This window comes from Pagrus major, chromosome 12 (assembly GCF_040436345.1).
Source record: "Pagrus major chromosome 12, Pma_NU_1.0".
NCBI lineage: Eukaryota > Metazoa > Chordata > Actinopteri > Spariformes > Sparidae > Pagrus > Pagrus major.
In genome coordinates, this window is record NC_133226.1 from 8,165,324 (window position 1) to 8,185,451 (window position 20,128).

Sequence of the window (20,128 nt, forward strand, 5' to 3'; positions counted from 1 at the left end):
CTCTAGCAATAAATCCCACACAGAGCAGCAGCCAGCAGTGCTTCTGTTACGGTAAACAGCCCTGCAAGGTTGACCTTGAATCTCTCTCTATAATGTAACTACTGAACGCATGATTTGTTTTCCTACTGTCAAAGAGCCATTGGAGAGACACACCATCACACACACGCGCAAAGATCACCACCATAATTCAAGAAAGAGATGGAGAAGTTAGCGCGAGCAGTCGGGATGTTAGTAAAGATTCCAGCGTGGTGCGAGCAGCAAAACATGTTTCACCAGCAGTTTGATCAGTAAAACATGTTAATTCAGGACTGTGGATTTTGGTATACTTCCTTGTTTTTCTGTTCAAGTATTTCTTAAAGATCCAATTTTTAAGATTTAATGGCATCTAGCCGTGTGGTTGCAGATTGCAAGCAACTGAACACCCCGCATCTCATTATCTCCTACAGTGTAACAAGAAAAAATGCAAAAGGCCCTCTCCAGAGCTAGTGTTTGGTTTGTCCTCTCTGGGCTACTGTAGAAACATGGCAGCGCAACAAGGCAGAGTCCATAGAGGAGGAACTGCTCTCTCCGCAGATATAAAGGGCTCATTCTGAGGTCACGACAACACAACATATAATTTATTTTCTAATTCTACCTCTAAAACGCCCATAAATCCTACACACGGAACTTTTAAGTGGTTCATTCCAAACACACCTAATTGTTCACCAAATTAGTAATACAACTGAGGATTTATCACAATTACTCTGGAGTCTAAAATGTTAAAAGTTTGGATTTTATGTTTCATTATACAACAATATGATGTGGCTGTTCTGCCACAGTAATCACCACGTTAAGAAATACCACTATTATTTAGCCTCTGTTCTTACCAGAACGGTCACCACAGCAGCCAAACCACTTCCACGTTGAGAATCCTCAGTATGTTCGAAATTTATTCAACCAGCTACATGACATGCCACGTTCAAAAAGTTGTATTCAGTGACAAATTCCTGTGCATCCAAGCCTGTATGAGCTGATGTATGCAAGAAATGAGACCAACATTTGTCCCTTGATCAACAATTCCTGCCTGCAAACTGCATTTTGAAATAATGCAAGATGAAATCTGAACAAATGTTGTGATCAAAATGGTAAAGACTGTTCACTTTAGTATAATTAAACATTTAAGGGGCACTGTGTAGTTTTGGAGAAGAAATTCAAACTCAGAATGATATTAGAATATTTACAATATAATATGAATATTATTATTTACAACATTAATTAGGGCATGATACAAACTCAGAAGTATTTCTTTTTTCCATAACTGAATAAAGAAGCTGTTCTCAGAGGAAAATAAGGTCCCCAGAATACTGTTTGAATCTAGAAAGGTGGCAGGGTCCGCCACATATAAACAAAAGTAAAACAGTATAAAATTGTGTTGTCAGTTTGTTTATGCAGTTTATTTCTCTATTGGTTAAAATGTATTACCTTTAACTACATAGCGCACCTTTAAAATTTGGTAGAGCTGCAAGCAGGAAGTGATGGAATGTACCGCAGTACCTTTACTCCTTTAAGTACTGTAAAAGTACAAGTACAACTTTGAGGTAATTGTACTTTTCTTGATTTTTCTGCCACTTTATACCTCCACTTCACTCCATTGTGGAGGCAAATATTGTACTTTTTACTCCACTTCATTTATTTGATAACTTTAATAACTTAGCAGATTGCAGGCTGCATCACAGTCAAAGTAGCACATTTTTAAATCAATTTATCTGATCAGATAAAAATATATTCCAATAATGAGAAGAACGCTGAATATGAGATGCAATAATCAGACGGATAATTACTTTTACTTATACTTCTGATACTTAAGTACATTTAATATGGGATACTTTAAGACTTTTACTCGGGCACTATTTATATGTGTAACTTTCCCTTTTACCAAAGTAATATTTTAACACAATATCTTTACTTTTACTCTTTACTCCCATTTGTTTAATCATTGTTTCTGTTTAGTCCTTTTAGTAACAGTAGTAGTCTTTTATTTGAAAGCCTGTGTGCCATGTCTTGGAGAGGGATCATTTGTGTTGGTCTTCCTGAGGAAGTGTTTTGTGCATGTTTGTGTGTCTATGTTATCAATGGAGTCATGGCTTTCACAGACTCTAAAGCCTGCTGCGAAAACTTGTGATTCTGGGCTACATAAATAAATAAATTAAATAAAGCAGTGAATACATTCTATGAACAGTACGTTTTACTGTGTGGGAAGGTTCAAGACAGAGGTTAAAGCAGGAAAGAGAGAACAAAGAGAAAAATAATGAATGTCTGTGTTTCGTAGCTGACTGTGAAATGAGCTGGGAGACGATACGGAGAGTTCAGTGTCGGAGACCAAACGTTCAAAGCTCTCAGAAAAGCCCTCTGCTCTCTGCAAACACTCGACTTTAAAAATCCTTTGCCTGTGTTTAATCCTAAGATATGATCAGACGACTGAGGCACTTTATTATGATACCGCGACATCACAAGGAGCTGACAGCAGTGGCCTGTTGGTCACGTATGACAGTGAAAGTTATACTGCGAGTGCAAAAGAGCAATAAGCAATAAAAATCAGCGGTCTATCTTATTATTTTAGTTGCGTATGTGGCAGGTTTGTGAGTGCGTGTGTGTGTGTCAAGCTGTGTGTGTCCGTGTGACACCGCCAATTAGCCTGTGTGTGATTAAAGCAGTGGTCACAGTGAAACAGAGTGTCAGCCATCAAGTTAATGAATGCTCAGCTAGATAGTCAAAGGTCAGATGGTCACCCTTAAGCACACACACACATACACATGGCCGTGCGAAGAATCCTGCAAGCCTCCACACTCTTCTCTGATTCATTAACTGTGCAAATGTTTCCTTGTTTGAAGCGGCTGACTTCATTAAAACCTCTGTATTTTGGCGAGCTAATTACAAGTACTATTATTAAAGAAATAATAACACAAAAACTGCCTCCTCTGATTTATGTAACTTCCTCACTCGCTGTTATGAGCAGGAACGCAGTGCAGAAGGCGCATCCTCCAGAGTGTGATCACACACCCACATCTGATGGCCCCCTACAATGAAATGTGCATTATATTATAAGTTATTAATGGAGTCCCGCCGGGCAAAATTTAATTACATAGTAGTTTGTGGAGATATGCGCTCGTATCTATCACTCCGGTGTTGTTTTGCGGAGCCAAGCACTGTCCAATGCTGCCGTTTTCATTTCGGTTATGACACAACCAGGTGTAATTGAACTATGTTTATAATTTCATCAGAGCTCCAATGATGAGCCGTCTCCTGGCTATTCAGCCCTGCTCTATTGTTTTTCCTGCAAGCTTGTTACTTCAGGTTGCTTGGGTCTGTACGCAGTGTGGTGAGCCAGAGACGATACTTGGAAAAGTTTATTCTGAAGCCCTAGTCGCACAGAGCAAGTATTACCAGGGGACCTCATGTGATTTAGACATGGGTGTCGCAGCCATTATACCTGGGTGGGACTTTTTAAAATGAGTAGCTGCGTGTTTCATTCACTATTAAATCCATTCCACTTACTTATTGAGAGAATGCTCAAACTAATGAAACTCCATACCACAGTTTCACTGCTACCTTGCACTGAAGCAGATTGACAAGCAGACTGACAGATTGCTACTGATCTTCTCGCAAGACCGGCCCTACTCTGCCTCTGATCGGTTGGCTTTGTCGGTTGCGTTCTCTATGCCTGACTCAAACCGTTAACTCACACACAGTAGATTTGGTAATGTATGTTTTCAGCGGTTAATAAGCTGTAGTTTTGCAGGTAAACACACCGGTTTCTTCAGCCTCTCTTCTTATACAAATACACAAAAATTCTAGGGGAGAAACCCCAAACCTCCAGTAAAATTGTCCCGCCCACACTTTAAAAGCTTCCTACACCCATGGATTTAGACATTAGCACCAAACATTTGTGTTTTCCTGGCGCTTTTGGACAGCATAAGTGAAGTCTGTACTTGAATTCACTGACATTATTAACTTGATATGATGTCAAGGCTCCGTGTAACATCAACTTGCAGGAGTAAAACATACTGTATGTTCTTCAGCAGCCACATAATTGTTGATTTTTAGAGTTTAGAGTTTGATTTGATCACTTTCTGCATTTCCAGCATAAATACACATTTGCAGCTCATTTAGATCAAGTGACAGATGTTCTGTGGCTGTACTTGAATATGACAACCTTTCATCGCTCAGAACCTTCTCTGTCATTAAATCATTTTAAACGTCAAAAGAGCCAATCTCGCAGACTGTTGACTGCTGTTCGTCATGTTAACAGTTGCGATCATATTTCATACTTATTCAGTTGTCTGACAACAGAAAACAGATGGTTTTTAAAAGAAACACAACCCCGAATTACAGAGATGCTGATTTGCACTGGACTAATATCATCACCATGACATGACATGATCGGCAAAATATAGTTGGTAATTTGCGGTGTAAGCTTTACTTTACAAATTACAGACATGGAAGAGTTGCATGGGATGAAGATCACAGACAACCACCTCATTTATTATAAATTACTAGAAATCCCCAGGTGATGTTAGCCCTGTGCGAATAGGGCTCCAGTGATCAATTGTCTATTCAGAGATTACAAAGTGAATTTGTTGTCCACAAGCCTGCCAGATTGGCTCAAGCAAATGTTTTTTTTTTGTGTGTTTTTTTCAAATTGTTGCTTAAGAAGTAGTCCAGAGATTTGCCCCACCAGAGTTCAGCAGGTAGATTTACATACAGCATGAAAATGTCTCAGCTTAAATTTTAGTCAGAAGAGCCCTTTCTGCTTGGTACTTGGTACATCTGTCCATGTTTTAAGGATTCATTTTCTGACAGAACTAATTAAACAACAGTAGTTTGGTTGCACATCTCATTTGTGTGTTTTATCTTGCGTCCATTAGTCCATCATTACTCAGTAATTTGGTACCCCATTAAAAAAGCAAAGAGACAACACTACCAAATAATTAATTCTATTTGCAAGCCTTACGCAGAGAGTGTTTTAGGAAGTACAGCACACAGATTTATCTACTGACAAGCATAAAATTCATTACACAAATAAAATAAGGAATCCATCTGTAAAAACAGAATGATTGAGCTGAATTTAAATTGAATATTGAATGTTATCATTTTCTTACTGCCCTGCCACAACTGCTATTTTCCTTAAACAAATCAATGAACCTGTGGTAGCATCCCTGGCTCAGGACATCTGTAAAGAAGTGTTCTTCAACAAAAAGGTTGTTATTAAAATGTCGAGCTGTGAAATGGAATATTACCTGCTTTTTATTATTGCTGATTGCTTGTTTTGTTTTGTTGCTGCTCTCCAGTGTGGGATGTTGGAGCTATGAGGGAGCCATTATGGAATGGAGGTCTGGTGTAGTGCGCTTGTGTTTTTGTCTCTTTAGTTGTTTGATCTAATTATGAAGATTTGTAATCTCATTGAGGCTTTCCTGATTATTTAAAGGTTAACAATAACAGAAAACTGAAAAGGAAACTTGTCTTTTGCACTTAACGAATGTAATAAATGAGGGCCTCTGACTCACCTCTTCACTCTCTCTTTCCTTCCTGCCTATTCCTGGCTAATTTCACAGTACGCTGTATAATTTCTTCATCGCTGTTCGATGCTGTTATAAAGGGAATTGTTTGCACATGTGTGCAAGACAAAGCCGCAGTGGGCCGGTCCCATTGATCAACTATTGTCGAACAGCAGAACAACAGTGTAGTCGTTAGGTGTGAACGCAGCTCAAATGGCCGGCGTTGGCAGCAGTTTCATGTCCCAGGACACAGCTGTGTTTCTGCAGGGGTCAATAAATCGCTGCAGCTCAAGCAAGCTAGTGCACCTTATTGTACCATGCCTGTCCATAAACCCTCCCGGTCTTCTTTTAAACCTGGTATATGCAGTTTCACTTCTGAGCCACTCTCGCCTGGGGAGTGTGTGTGTGTGTGCAAAGTAACATATGAGTAAGAGCCTCTTTCTTTGCACATGTGAGTTATTTCCACAACATTTATGTGCTAAATTAGCACACACGATGCATTCAAATGCCATGTGTAAAAAATGAGAAGTGGATGTGCGACGTGATAACTGCATACTAATGTGAGTGATGTAATGCAGTGGTGCGAGGGGGCAGAGCTGTGCCTACAGGATGAGGGAGGGAGGATGGGGGGGAAGTGAAAACAGTGATGCTTGTCGTGCTCCTGCTGTGAAGTGCAGCCTGCTCATCTTGAAAATTAATTTAATGTAGAAACACGTGCATGTCTATATTGTTCTTGTGCAAAAAAAAGGAAACTATCTGTCAGCAGTAATGCTGTAAAATTACATAAATTATTACTTATTTTGATTTATTGATTTTTTTTTTTTGAAGATGTACATTTCCACTTCAAATCACAAAAGTCTTTTCATCTGGTAAAATAGGATTTCAGGTGGAGCTGAAACAATTACTCGATTACTTGATCAACAAATAATAATAATAATAATAATAATACTAATAATAATAATAATAATAATTGGAAACTATTATAGTCATGATCATTTGGGTCATATTTCAATTAGAAAAGCCGAACATTCTCTGGCTGCAGCTTCTCAACTGTGTGGATTTGTTGCTTTTCCCTCTTTAATGTCAATGCAAAATGTCTTTATATATCTTTATAACATAAGGAACAATTTTCAAAACATCATCACAGGCTTTAGGAAATTAAGAATATGGCAATCTGGCAGCTGGCAATCTGAACCGGTCAGTGGCAAGTGACACTCAGTGGCCTTTTCTCTTTATCAAATGTATTTCTTATCTTAATTTAAATGACCAATTATCATGGTTTCTGTCCTTATTTTCCTTTTGACACGTGATGCTGTTTGTGGGGATGTACAATACGTATGGATTGCTACGACTTTGTAATTTGTTTTAATTATTTGCAACTCGTGTTTTTTTTTACTTTTCAGCAATGTAAATTCGTAAAAATATACAAAAGAGATTTCTTTTATTTATTTCCAAATATTCTGTACCAAGTTTGCTTATGTTAGGGGTGGCTACATGTAAACTGTGTATACTGAAAATGTGTACCGATAGTTACTAATTACCTGTTCAAAAATGTCACAATATTAAAGTAATGTAAGATGACTTGTATTTAATCTCAATAACAAGTGTGTATTTTGTAAGAATACACACTCATGTGTTTGGTTTACTTGAGACCAGAGTGATGTTGTGTGAGACTCGTGAAATGTTGTCATACGTGAGCATGTGTGTCATTCTTTATTTTAAAATGATAATTCTGTTATTAACCCCATTTTTTTTACTAAATGTACCTGTAATCTAATTACATCTTCTCTTTCTGTAACTTTACCAGAATACAATACCTTTTGTTTGTTTCCTGATAATTTCATTACGTATATTCCATTACTCCCCAAACCTGCACACATACAACCTGCATAATTTATCTTAGAATAAAAAGCACTCTTAAATTTAAAGAGTCATTCAAGACCATTAGTCTAACAAATAATCAAATATAGTTTTGATTAAGAAAGAAAAATCATATTTAAGTGAATTATATACCATACATATGATAATTGTGTGTAACTGAAGGATTTTAAAGGACTATCATCATCTAAAGCCCTCCTCAAACTTCCTCCTCATCTGCACTTTGTCCAGACGTTGAGCTGACGTCTCTCGCACTCTGTGACCCTGATCCCCGGTGCCCGTGACACACGCTCCAACTGCAGGGATCAACGATGAACTAGGACAGAGGAGCGGAAGTTGGGTGAAGGTTGGAGAGGGGTTAGCTGAGGACAGTGAAGATAAGCAGGGTGGCTGAATAACAGAAGAGAGGATGACGCAGAATTGTACTGTAGATAAGCTGTGAGAAACACAAGGTCAGGTCCCAGGGCACGAAGGGACGGGGACGACACAAAGAGGATTTAGGATTTTAGATAAAAAATAAAAAGAAAGAAAACTGGGATCGACTTTTGTTTTGGATTGACAGGTCCGGCGATAAATTGTGTAGAGATGGAGAGATGCAGACGGTATCAAGGATGGAGGTTTGTCTCAGAAGTGGGAGGAGGGGTAGACAGTAAAGTCAGAGGTTCTTCAACCAGACCAAATAAAAAACATAAAAAAATGTAAAGTTCTTTTTGTAGAAACTTTCCCAGAGAAATCAGAGAAACTTTTATCAACTAAGATATATGTGTATTACACTAACTGGCAGCAAGACAGCCCAGTTTAGAGAGATTTGAATGATTCAATCGCAGTTTAATCTTAAATAAAAAAGCAAAGAAAAATGTATTGGAACAGTGAAAAAAGAGAAGGACATGTCTGTATACTTTACCTGGCCGTAAGAGAAATATTCTTGCTGGTTGCAAGAGTTCAAATAAGGATGCTGATAAAAGACAGGATAGAAACAAAAGAATGCCAGAGATGGGATTGTACTGTGTGTGAGGAAATGTGGTTGCGTGTCCAGTGTATCTCTGAATGTGCAGAATGGCTAGAATGCTGACACAGACATGAACTGTTGTTGTCTGAATACAGGGAACCGACATCAGAGACGAGATCAATGAGCATCAACAGAATATCAATGGACACGCCTGTGGCAGCGTTACATACAGATTTAACACAGTGAGGAACTCTCCGCTCATTCTAACACGCAGTGGATGGCCTGATGCGGTGCCCAGATGAACATGATTTAAGGCTGTGGGGTTAGTATCTGGGCATCAAGTCCTCCACCATTAGGAACTAAAGCTGGGAAGGATTCTTTAAATCACTTTCTTAAAACAACTTCCTTTATACACCATGTTTTTCTCTATTAACCTCGAACACATTAAGTTAATTTCATTCATCTTGGCCTTATCTGTTTCTCATAAGCAGCCCTACTTTATAGATGAAATACTAAATGCCTCTAAAGGTGTAGCCTTGTCAGATGTGGAGACGAAAAATAGATTAAACTCAAATACAGCTGAATTCAAACTGAACCAGGTACATGGTGGGATAGTTTCTGCATGTGGAGATTCTGGATGTATGTCTTGTGCAATTCAACATGTATAGAAGAGAAAAAAAAAAACAATCAGATGTGAGTGTCTGAGATATATGAAAATGTAAATGTCTCGTGCAAATTTTCATTCAATATTTAATATGAGAAAAATGTTAGTTTAGTTGGGAAAATACCCAATTATATGAAATCTGAAATTCAGTGTTTCCTCTTACCATTTGGTCTGAGCCTTCACTAACTGAACCATCTGTTTTACTGTAACCTCAGAGGAGGCACATGATTTAAAAAAAGATTTGAGGGTTTTTTTCATGTTTCAAAACTCACTTTAGAAAGCATCTGATGAGGAAACAGGTGTGCTTCTCCTTCACTGAATTTCAGATTCTCATGTTAAAGGCTATTTTCACATATGAACTGAAATCTTAACCTGAAAATGTGGTTTCTTTTGTTGGTGGTTGTTGATTGTTGCCCCGAATGCTTGCTTTGTATTTTCTTTTATCGTTGATCGTTGCCTCAGACTGTTTATCTTTTAGTAGTTTTTGTGAACAGTTGCATTAGACAATTTGTTTTCAGTCACCTTTAAAGTTGATTGAGGCCTTTGATCATTTGTTTTTATGTACTTTTATAGTTCATTTTTGGCTTTGACTGTTTATCTTTTTCTGTTTTTTTCCTTGTTGATTGTTGTCTCTGACAGTTTGTTTATCAGTTACTTTTTTAATGTATCATTAATTGTTGTTATCATTAAATATGGCATCGCTAGTTATGTTTAAGTTCTTGCTTATTTAAATTACTTTAAGATCAAATGTAGGATATGAAGCTACATAGTAACTCTCACGTTCTCGCTTCTCTTCACGTAACCTGTAATATCTAAATTTTCTGAAGCTTTTACTGATTTAATTACTTTAAAGCACTTTATACATTGGCACCTAGATTGGGCTCATAGGTCCCTCGTGAGATTAATGCATCGAGCTTCGACCTGCTTGTGAGAGCCAGCTCAAGACAATGTATGACTTTGGCTTTTGCTCTCGTGGCACCTGAACTAGGGAAATCCATACCTGAGGATGCAAGACTTGCAGATGCAGCAACAATTATTAAATCCCTGGCTTTCATAAAGAATAAAAAATAAACCACATATAAAAGACATGTTCATGTTGTCATCAGTCTTATTTAATCAGTTTCATTTGATTCTATTTTTTTGTTTGTTTCTGTTATCCTTATTATCCCTTGTTTTACATGTCGTTGCAATCTTATTCGTAAAGGTGCTACACAAGGCCACATCACTGTACTGGTAAGGCCTGGAAGGCATGAATTGTGTCTATATGGTACACGGCTTAGATGTCAATATGGTCTGTGTTGGAATGAGTTATGGCTGCTGTCAGGCCTGTACATAGTTGACGGGGGCTTTGAAGCGAGACAGAAGAGGTCTGACAGGTCCTTGGACCTTTGAATGCAGCTGACCTCGCCCTTAGCAGAAAACGGTGAGAGGATCCCTTAGAAAGGCCAATTGGGGTCAGCGATCATCCATGTTGTGTAAGTGCTCTGCTTGATAGTCGCGCTCTGCTCATGTTGGATCATACACTACATTGCCTCTGACCTCTCATCACTCATTAATCCCTGCACATATCTGTAAATCCTGGAGCAAAAGCAGTAACAGATACACAACTGCTTAAGCACCATAAAAGATATTTACACTGAATATGCACTCATGCCAATACCATTGATTAGCACAGTTTAGCTCTGCATCTCATTGATTCAAATCGTAATTGTCCACACGTGCATCGTCCACTCCTTGGAGATGTCTCCAACCTTCTCATATCAATCCATGTGAAGCCTCTCACAGAATACTAGCTCAAGCAAGACACCTTTACAAGCTGAAGAAGATAAGTGTTTGGTGGATGGGCTGGAACATCCAGGAAGCTAAGAGACTCTGATGATTTCCTAACAAGCTGGAGGAAAAAGCAACAGCTAGCAGGCGAATGAATAATGTGCAGCATTCATTAGACGGTGAGAATAGATTTAGTATTTCAGTTAAGGTTATTACTTATTATAAAACTCATCTGGCGAAAGGTGAGGAAGGCAACTTTTATAGGCAGAAACAGACAGAGTTTTGTTGTTCAGAAGATGGTTTACATTTCAAGTTATACATTAAAGGTGCAGTATGATTTTCAGTTTAAAACATTCAGAAATGATCCAGAATTATCAACAGAATGTAAAGACAACCATTTTGACCCATATTTTAAAGCTGTCTATGTAGTGTGTTGCAGAGATATTTACTGAAGTAGCATGCTAACCAGCTAGCCCTGTGCCTGCAAACCTCGGTCCAAAGCTCCTGTGCAAGCCGTGTAAATGCCAACGCCCCCCAGTTGTCCGGCTAGCTGCACTGCTAACTGAGTTACTACAGTCATGGAACAGAATAGAGATTGCTGCAGTTAGCAGTTACTCTGGTGATATGAATACACAAATTCAACAGGTAGCCCATTCTTACATATTGCACAAAAAAAAGATTGAAGAAGTTGACAGATCCCCCTGAGACAATGTAGTTCAGCGAAACATTTAAATCACCTGAATCAATGTTTTCTTGTTCAAGTCAAGAGCCTGACCTTAGTTAATTAAGTCACACTTTATCAATCCCCATGAGGCAATTGTATTTTCATGTCTACTTCCAAAGCGTGGTAAGATGTCATGGTAACCCTCGGGGCTGAGAGGAAACCAGCGTTTTGCTTGAGGACACACCAGTGTTCAGGTGCTTGTCCCTCATTTGAAGGACAACTAAGAAAAACAAGACTTTTGAAAACTTAATGTTCCTTTTCGGACAAAGCTAGAGTCATAACCATCGACAATTTAAATAAAAGTTTATCATTGAATCAGTTTTCTGATTTGCTGAGATTAAAGTAACACAGTTAGCAAGTCCAGTGTGTGATTTATACTGAGGTCAAAAGAGCCTTGCTTTTGACACCTCACAGCAAAATGGTCAGTGTGGACAGGCTGTGAATTAGCCAGCAGTCAGCAGGTTGTGTTGTTTTTATTAATGGCAGGGGACCTGTTCTTTCTCTGTCCCTCTCCCTCTCTCTCTCTTCCTCATCCCTTCATTTCTTGGCATGGCTCCTAATGGGTGCGCTCCATCAACTCATTACTCAGACGAATAAAATGGCTTTTTATGTGGCGCCGGTGAGCCGCCAAGCTCCAAGCAGATTGAGCAAATGAAGAGAAATCAGAAGCCCATTCCAGTCCTGATACAGCAGTGTGAAGGATTTCCTCAGCTTCATATCATCTGTGTAAAGTGTACAATGTAGTATTCTAAGCTAGGCAGAAGTGCTACTAAATTTCTACATAAATAGTTTTTGTTCCAATGACAGATGGAAATGTGTTGTGGATTTTTTTGCATCCTGCAAGACAACACTGGCTAAAAGCTGTAGCTAATTGCTTAAAAATGTAAATTGGCTTCTAAATGAGCAGCAGATGTTAATGGCCACCTCCATCTTAATACAGGCCTACGAGAAAATGTGGAGTACATCCTAATGGTTTCTTTGACACCGATACTAGTGATTGCTTTGGATGTTCGAATAATAAATGCGAGCGCTAAAAATGAGACACATACCTGATGCCTTTGATTTGTGCAATGCTGTGGTGGGAGATCCTCGACAGAGCGGAGATTACCTGAAACAAATAAAGAGATAAACAGTCAAACAAAACTTGTTTTAATGGAGCTCTTTATGGCTTACAAATTCATTTGGAAAATCAATTCACCAAATTTGTGATATTTGTTTGTGGTACTGTATTAGTTCATGCAGACAACAGGGTTACTAAACACTCTGGGTCAGCTAAAGGGCATCAGATGAAACAAACAAAACAGTAATTAATAAAAAAAAATAGTCAGCACCAAAGATAAGCCATCAAAAATAACAATCAACTATAAAAGTAAATGAAAATCAAAGTGTCAGAGACAACAATCCACAACAAAAGAAACAAAGAGCAATAAAAACTATTCAAGGGCAGCAATAAACTATAAAAGTAACTAAAAGTTTAATTAAGTAATCAAAAAGCAAATTATCAAAGAGAATCAACTAAACAAGCAACTATAAAACAAATCGTCAAATGCAACAAACAACAACAACCAACAAAAGTGACTTAAAGATAAACAGTCTGAAGCAACAATCAGCTATAAAGCAAAATAAAAGCAATCGTCAAAGGCAACCATCAAGAACCACCATCAAAAGTAACTAAAAGATAAACAATCATAGGTAACAATCAGCAACAAAGGTAATATATTCCACAGAGGAAGAGCCATTACCAAACTACATTGTACGTGCTATCAGTTAAAAGAAAATATGTCAATTTGCAGTTGAATATTTACTGTTCTTCAAGGTTTATTATCCAACACACTTGCATGTTTCTCTGGCATATGCATCGCCACACAGGACTGTGTGTAAACATAATGCAGGCCACCATGTTAATGGTGACATCCAAAGACATGTGGAGCACAGTCACGGATGGCTGCGTACCCCTCTGGTCAGATAACACAACAACACACACGTGCAGTCACGCACTTGACCAGCCCCTGTATTTTACTTATTATTTATTACGTCCATTTTGTCTTCTGTTAACCTCCATACTGTGTCCTATTTAGTTTCTTACAAGAAGAAGGTTAAATGTGTGCCTCTATTTAAGCTGTTTTAACAGCTGCTTGTGAGTCACACGCAAGTGGGCTTATGGCTGAGGACTACAGATGGAGTGCTTGCAGGGTCTACAGAGGCTAGTTCAGGAGGATGAGGGAATCACCATCCTAAAACACACACAGACCTGCGCACACACAAAAACACAAACCCTGTCTCCTACGCCTCATTACCCACTCTTGGGTGTATTTCGGCTTGCATCACCGTGGCAATGCCAGATGTCTCCTTGACAGGGAGGAGAAAATTGTTATCTCAACCCCTCTTCCTCGGCAGGTGTGTCATCTACAGCCTCTCATCAAACTCCCTCTTGTCTGAACACACAAAGCAGCGCTCGTGGTGTTAACGTTCAAGATGGGCCAACGCTAATGGCTGTTGTGAAGAGAAGCCCTCACTTTAGGACCGTGGAGTACTTGCATTAAAGCACTCTTGACTGAAACCTTGCAATCTCTCTATTCAAGCTGTACTCATAGTTAACATAATCAGGTGTAGAGGGTGGAGGGATTACATGGAGCACTGTTTCTGAGCATGTATACATCACATTCATTAAAATCTAACCTCTCCGTGGAGGGAAAACCTCGACAGGGACTATTGCTCGACAGGAAGGTAAGAGGTTATTTCTCTGTGTCGCTAAAGACCCATGTAATAGGCAGTTATATTCATGTTTATTGGTTCCAATATGGGGCAGGTCCACCATTACACACCTCCTTAACGTATATTCTAACTGCACTTTGCAGATAAAGACCAAAGGAAAGGGAGGCGGACAAAAGCAGAGAGAGAAAGCTAGAGTAGATGAATAAATTGCTAATTTAGCCAGCGGTTAGGGTGTTTAATAAATCACCGTGGATAAACCCATTGTGCTGCTGGGTGGCATGCTGCCCACCTGCCCATGCCGCAGGGAGGGATCACATATGGCATACTGCCCCAGAATCCTTATTAGCCCCATTTTTTTGGGTCTTATTAGCCGTCATTGTCTTTGTGGGAGGTTGACAGACAAAACATCAGAAAAGGAAACAAAAATAAAAATGCAAAATGCAAATGAAATAGCTTGCTTGGATTTACAGATACATTTAGTCTTCAGTGGCTATTCATGTTTAATGCTGGGTAGTGTGATCAGCTGTGGTCTGATCCGGCTTAATACAGCTGGTTTCAGGAAGGTCTGTCCAGGTTCAAAGGATAGCGGAGCTGCTGGTTCAGAGCCAGAGAGGTCACAGCAGGACCTGCTTGGCTCAGGGAAACGAGGCGGCATGTGCCAATGCCGAGTACGCTATAGCGTGACTTCCACACATCATAAAAGTAACCAAAAGATTAATTAACTTGTAGTTACTTTTGTTGACTGCAGTTGATTGTAACCTTTGATAATTTGTTGTTTGTTTATCTTTTTGTTACTTTAGTTGATGTTTATTGACTGTTGCATCTGATTGTTTGTTGTTGATTGTTGTCTTAGACTGTTTATCTTTTAATTACTTTTGTTGATTGTTGTTGATGGCTGCCGTTGATCATTTGGTTTTCAGTTACTTTTATAGTTGATTGTTAGCTTTAAACAACCACAGGCAACAATAAACAACACAGACAATATATCCCACTGAGGAAGAGCCATAATCAAACTGCATTGTATGTGCTATTGTATGTGTATCTTAGTTCAAAGTTTACAGTTCTTCAAGGAAGATTATCAAACGTTACTTAATACTGGGTAGTGTGATCAGCTACTGTATGGTTGGATCTGGCTCAACACAGCTGGCTTCAGAAAGTCTGTCCAGGTTCAAAGGATAGCAGAGCTGCTGGCTCCAAGCCAGAGAGGTCACAGCAGGGCCAAGGCCTGCTTGGCCCCGGGAGACGAGGCGTTGAGCGTGCCAACACTTAGCACGCTGGCGTGACTTCCACACACCATTAAGTGAAGTCTGTTAATATTAAATCTCAGTTTCCTTAACATTAAGGAGTTTGTTCTTATTTTTTAGCTCATGTTAGACTCACACGCCATAATGTGTGAAACGTGTCTCGAGACTGGGAGCGCTCGCAGTTCGTGACTCCCTCTGGCTTTGATAAGAAATGCTAATGTGCAATCTGTTTTCGGGGCAGCTGAGGAAGTACAAATTTGTTTCGCACATTGTGACAAGTGCCTAAAATGGCATTTACATTTCTCATTTATGTTGAATGTTCACATTGTATCTGTGGATAAAGTAAATATAAATACAGGGTAAAATTCAACTCAAGGGAATTCTCCACCAAAAAAGCTATGTCGAAGGTGTCCCCTTCAGGCCTAGAGGCTCTGAGTGATACTCAAAAAGATTTTCAGTGGAGTATCCCTTTGATTGCTGATCTTTTTAAAACACTTTTTTGGGAGCTGCCTCCTTTTATCTGCCTCATAATGCCACTCCTCTTACCTCCCTCAAAGGTGGCCTGTCTGCCTGATTGTGCTTTCCTCTCCCTGCCCGTGTTTCTGTCTCCCTTCCTGCCTCTAATACACTCTTCACCCTCCTCTGATCCTTTGGCTCAGTCAAAGCCTTTGAGTCTCTACACATTATTAATTTCCCTCTCATCTCGTACTCCCCGGGGGGTCTTAACTCTGGGGCAGCCAGAGAATAAAGCTTCTTTCACCCCTCTAGGAATAAGGAAAAGACAAGTCACACGAAGGAGTGATAGCTGAGTTATCTAAAGCTCCGGACCAATATCTCACACCTTAATCACCACTCCGCCCCTGGCATCTCCTTACCCACATCTGACCCTTTCTGTCAGTCAGGAGGATGTAACTGAAGGAGCATGTTAAGTGAAGACAGCCTCACTGATGGTTGCACAAGACTTTGCATGCAACATTTGCGATCCATTTACTGCATGAAAAGTATGAGCGTGTTTGTGTGTGCGTGTAGACAGGGCCGGGTGGGGGGAGCAGGGATGAGAATTGCATCAACGGATTAACTGCGAGGCGAGCCAAGTGTTTGCAAACACACACGCCACCCTTACACCTCTCCAGACTGGCCACATGTGCCCTCTGTCGCAGCCGGGGCCAAGCAAAGCCTCATGTGACCACCCTGCAGCCAATCAGGAGACCTACAGGGCCTCGTTACCCCTGGCAACCGGGCTTGACTAAATATGCATGGTCATCAATTACGAGTCGAATGAAATCAAACCTGCAGCCATATGCCATTAACAGTAGGAGGGCGGGGCTGTGATTTGATTTACATCTGAAAACATGCACAAGAGGACTATTGACAGTCCGTCACAAAACACACCCCACCGTCAATTCTGTTTACATGTCATGCAGTCATGACGTGATTATATCTCGCACCGCAAATCAATGCACGTGTTGGAAGTCATCCAACAAAGAGGCTGAATAAATGAAAAATTCATCGCATCACTGCAATGCTTTTTCTCATTTTCTCTCTCTCCGTTCTTCCTCCAACAGCTAACTCCCTGATAGTGTGAGATATTTATGAAGTATTCACACTTTGATAGGACGGCATTGCTCTGCTTATGCCAGCCTGCCAAAGTGGTAGGCATGAAGCAAAAGGGGCACGGAGTGGGAGAGCTGAGAACAGATGGCTGAGTGGGAACCCTGCGTGCCCAACATCAATAATAGACAGACAGAGGAGGGACGGCTGAGCCCGCGCGTGTGTGTGTGTGTGTGTGTGTGTGTGTGTGTGTGTGTGCGTTTATGTGTGTGTCCCACTGTCCCACTGCCTCCGGGAGTTTCTGTCTTTTACAAACCGTCTCTTTTTTCTGTCTTTTTTTCTTTTTGCTCACACTCTTTCTTCGCTCCCTTTCACAGTTACATTTTCTGATTTACACGCACATTTCACACAAAATATTACACATGCAAAGAAAACTTCTATTGAACACCCAGAGGAAGGTTTTAGATATTCAAATTATTCAACCCTTATTCATTCAAGGTGGTCCAACAGATTTGTTTACAATGTTTTGCATACGACTTTAAGACAAACATTAAAAACCTACATGGATTCAACTGAAAAAAAAGATACTAATAATAGCGCCAAATTGAATTCAACAATATCTGATAAAAGCCTAGTAAATCCACAGTCATAAACATAAGACTGATGCAAAATATATAAATAAAAAAATGGTTTAAAATGGTGGTAAATGAATACATTTTAAATAAAATCTTAAAGTAATAAATAAGTTAATAACCAAACAAAACATAAAGACAGACTTCTCCCTTCTTGGATAAAAGCGGAAGTTTAAAAAAGCAGCACAAACGCAAGTCCCGTGGCATGTGTTAGACTGCACTCACATCTCTGATGAGCTCTTGTGTACCTTGTGTGGGACACACCGCGATGCTGTGCAAGACAGCGCATGAATGACCGTAATAACTCTCCGAGCATTAGCTCATGCTAAAGTTGCTGAATGTCATCAGGAGCTGGGCCCGTGTAAATCCTGATTGCGGTCAGATTGGCAATGGCCACGCCACGCTAAATCCCCTCAAAGCAGACCTTCCAGCTGCTTGATTACAGGGGATTTCACTGCGTATGTCCCAGCAAGAAAAGCCTCCGGGTTGGCCTGAGGGAGCAGAAAGAGCGTGGCTGCTGCTGACCCAAAGACCCCATTTAACACCGGAGCCAGACTAAATGTCTGTAAGCCTACAGAGGGCATTCAGCCCACATACAAAATTTACAGGGTTCTGACTGATGTCACTGACCCAAAATTTAGGTTAGCTTAACATAATGCACATGCTGCTGAAGCCTTTTGGAAAAGTTGGAAAGGCAGATTTCCATGCATTTCCTCCAACCGTCAATATGAATTATTGACGTGAATATGTTTCTCCAGATCGATTTTACAGCTTATTTAGCTTCAAGACCTACCACATTGATTTGATCTGAACCTGCGCTGCTTGAAGGAGAAAGGGCAACTGTGGCTAATATGTGCAAATTGTACTCAATAGATCGCATCAGCCTGGTCAGCACCTGCCAATGTGCTGCAGCCACGTCCATGACCTGTCCCATTTCACGCTAAATCACAATACATGGGTCTGCTCACTTATGCGTGACTACGCCTGTGTGTCGCAGGGTGTTTGTACATGTGCGCATCAGCGCGCACACACTCAGGCTGGAACCTAATTCCCATGTGCTGTGCATGAGCTTACACTTTTCCTACACACACAGGCATATGCACACCAACACCGACAGATCGATGGCGTACTAGCCTGGAGAGGATGCAATATTGGTAAAGAGACAGGTCCTGGTAGAGATGGGGCTTAAGAGACGTTGTTCCAGGTGTCTAAGATTTAGATAAGTCGATGGCGATGAGAAAAAATGTAGAGTGGTACTTCTTTCTCTGTATTTGGCTATAAATATGAGGCTCAAATGCCGGCTTTAAGTTGTAATGGCATTTGATAGTATTTGCACCCATATATGCCGGATATTGTTGGTCTCAGCCCTGAAATTCCCCAGAGTTTCGACAAAGTGTCATAACAGTAATCCTACACATATATACAGCTTTACTGATGTGTTTCACTGCTGAAGGCCAGACTGACGGCAAAAAGCCCCCAAAGGAAGCACGAGCCAGGCCGGAGAATCTTCATATAATATACCAAGCGTCTGCTGATCTCTGTGGGCTGAAGACCTCAGACAGTCATTGGCGGCAAAGCATGAGACAGAAAATTATGTTAACAAGTCCTGAGACGCAGATCTAAACACTTTCTTCACAAGTTTAGAGTCATTATTTGATTTCACATCCAATGTGCTGGAGTTCAGAGTCATAACAACTAAAACTGTCTTGATAATAGAAGTCTTAATACTGTCTGGCTGCTCTGTAAAACAGAACAGCAGGAGATGCCATGGATTTACTCACTTTGCATGCAGCGTTTCTTTTCACCATAAACCAAGCTGAATGGTTTGGTTTAAAGGTTGACAGAAATGCTGCCTGAATAGCTCTGCTAAGTTAATCTACATTTAAGCCATCTGAGCCAAGCAGCTTTAACAATCCTTATGAAATTAGCCCAAATCAAACAACAATAGGATGAAAAGATGCTGCTTCACACAACAGAAACAGTATTGAATCGCGTTGATTTGTGATGCCGACAGCTTATTTGCTGCAAAGCCAGTCCGTTTGTGATGACTGAGGAGTTGGTGTGTTCAGAGAGTCGAGGGTGAGCAAGTAGGTGGGATGTTTAGGGAGTGAGGGGGCGGTGAGAGGAACTCGCAGGCATTTGGTGACTCAGCAGCAGGAGTCGGACCGAGCTCCCTCCACTGAGGAGCTCTGCTGACCAGGCACAAAACAAAGTTCTGGCTGTTACAGGTATTGAGATGTGGTTGGTATCAGCTGGTTTTGGCATTGAGACAGGTAGTAGGTTTATAAGCAATTTTGATAAATGGTATTAAATAGCTTTATTGAGCAAATGCAAAATATTTCCTCATTCCAGCTTCTCAAATGAGAGAATTTGCCGCTTTTCTGTATTACATGTCACTGTAAATAGAATATTTCTGGTTCTTGGACTGCAAGTCCCACAAAACACAAATTACCATTATTAACATTTT

At 40.1% G+C, this 20,128-nt stretch overlaps 1 protein-coding gene across 1 annotated transcript in view; it reads right to left on the bottom strand.

Moving 5' to 3' along the window:
* vav2 (vav 2 guanine nucleotide exchange factor) overlaps nucleotides 1-20,128 on the bottom strand; it is a 241,752-nt gene that overhangs the window by 58,336 nt on the left and 163,288 nt on the right. The window contains exon 3 of the mRNA XM_073478376.1: nucleotides 12,569-12,627. Within this exon, the coding sequence (XP_073334477.1) occupies nucleotides 12,569-12,627 (59 nt within the window). The remainder of the gene's footprint in view (nucleotides 1-12,568; nucleotides 12,628-20,128) is intronic.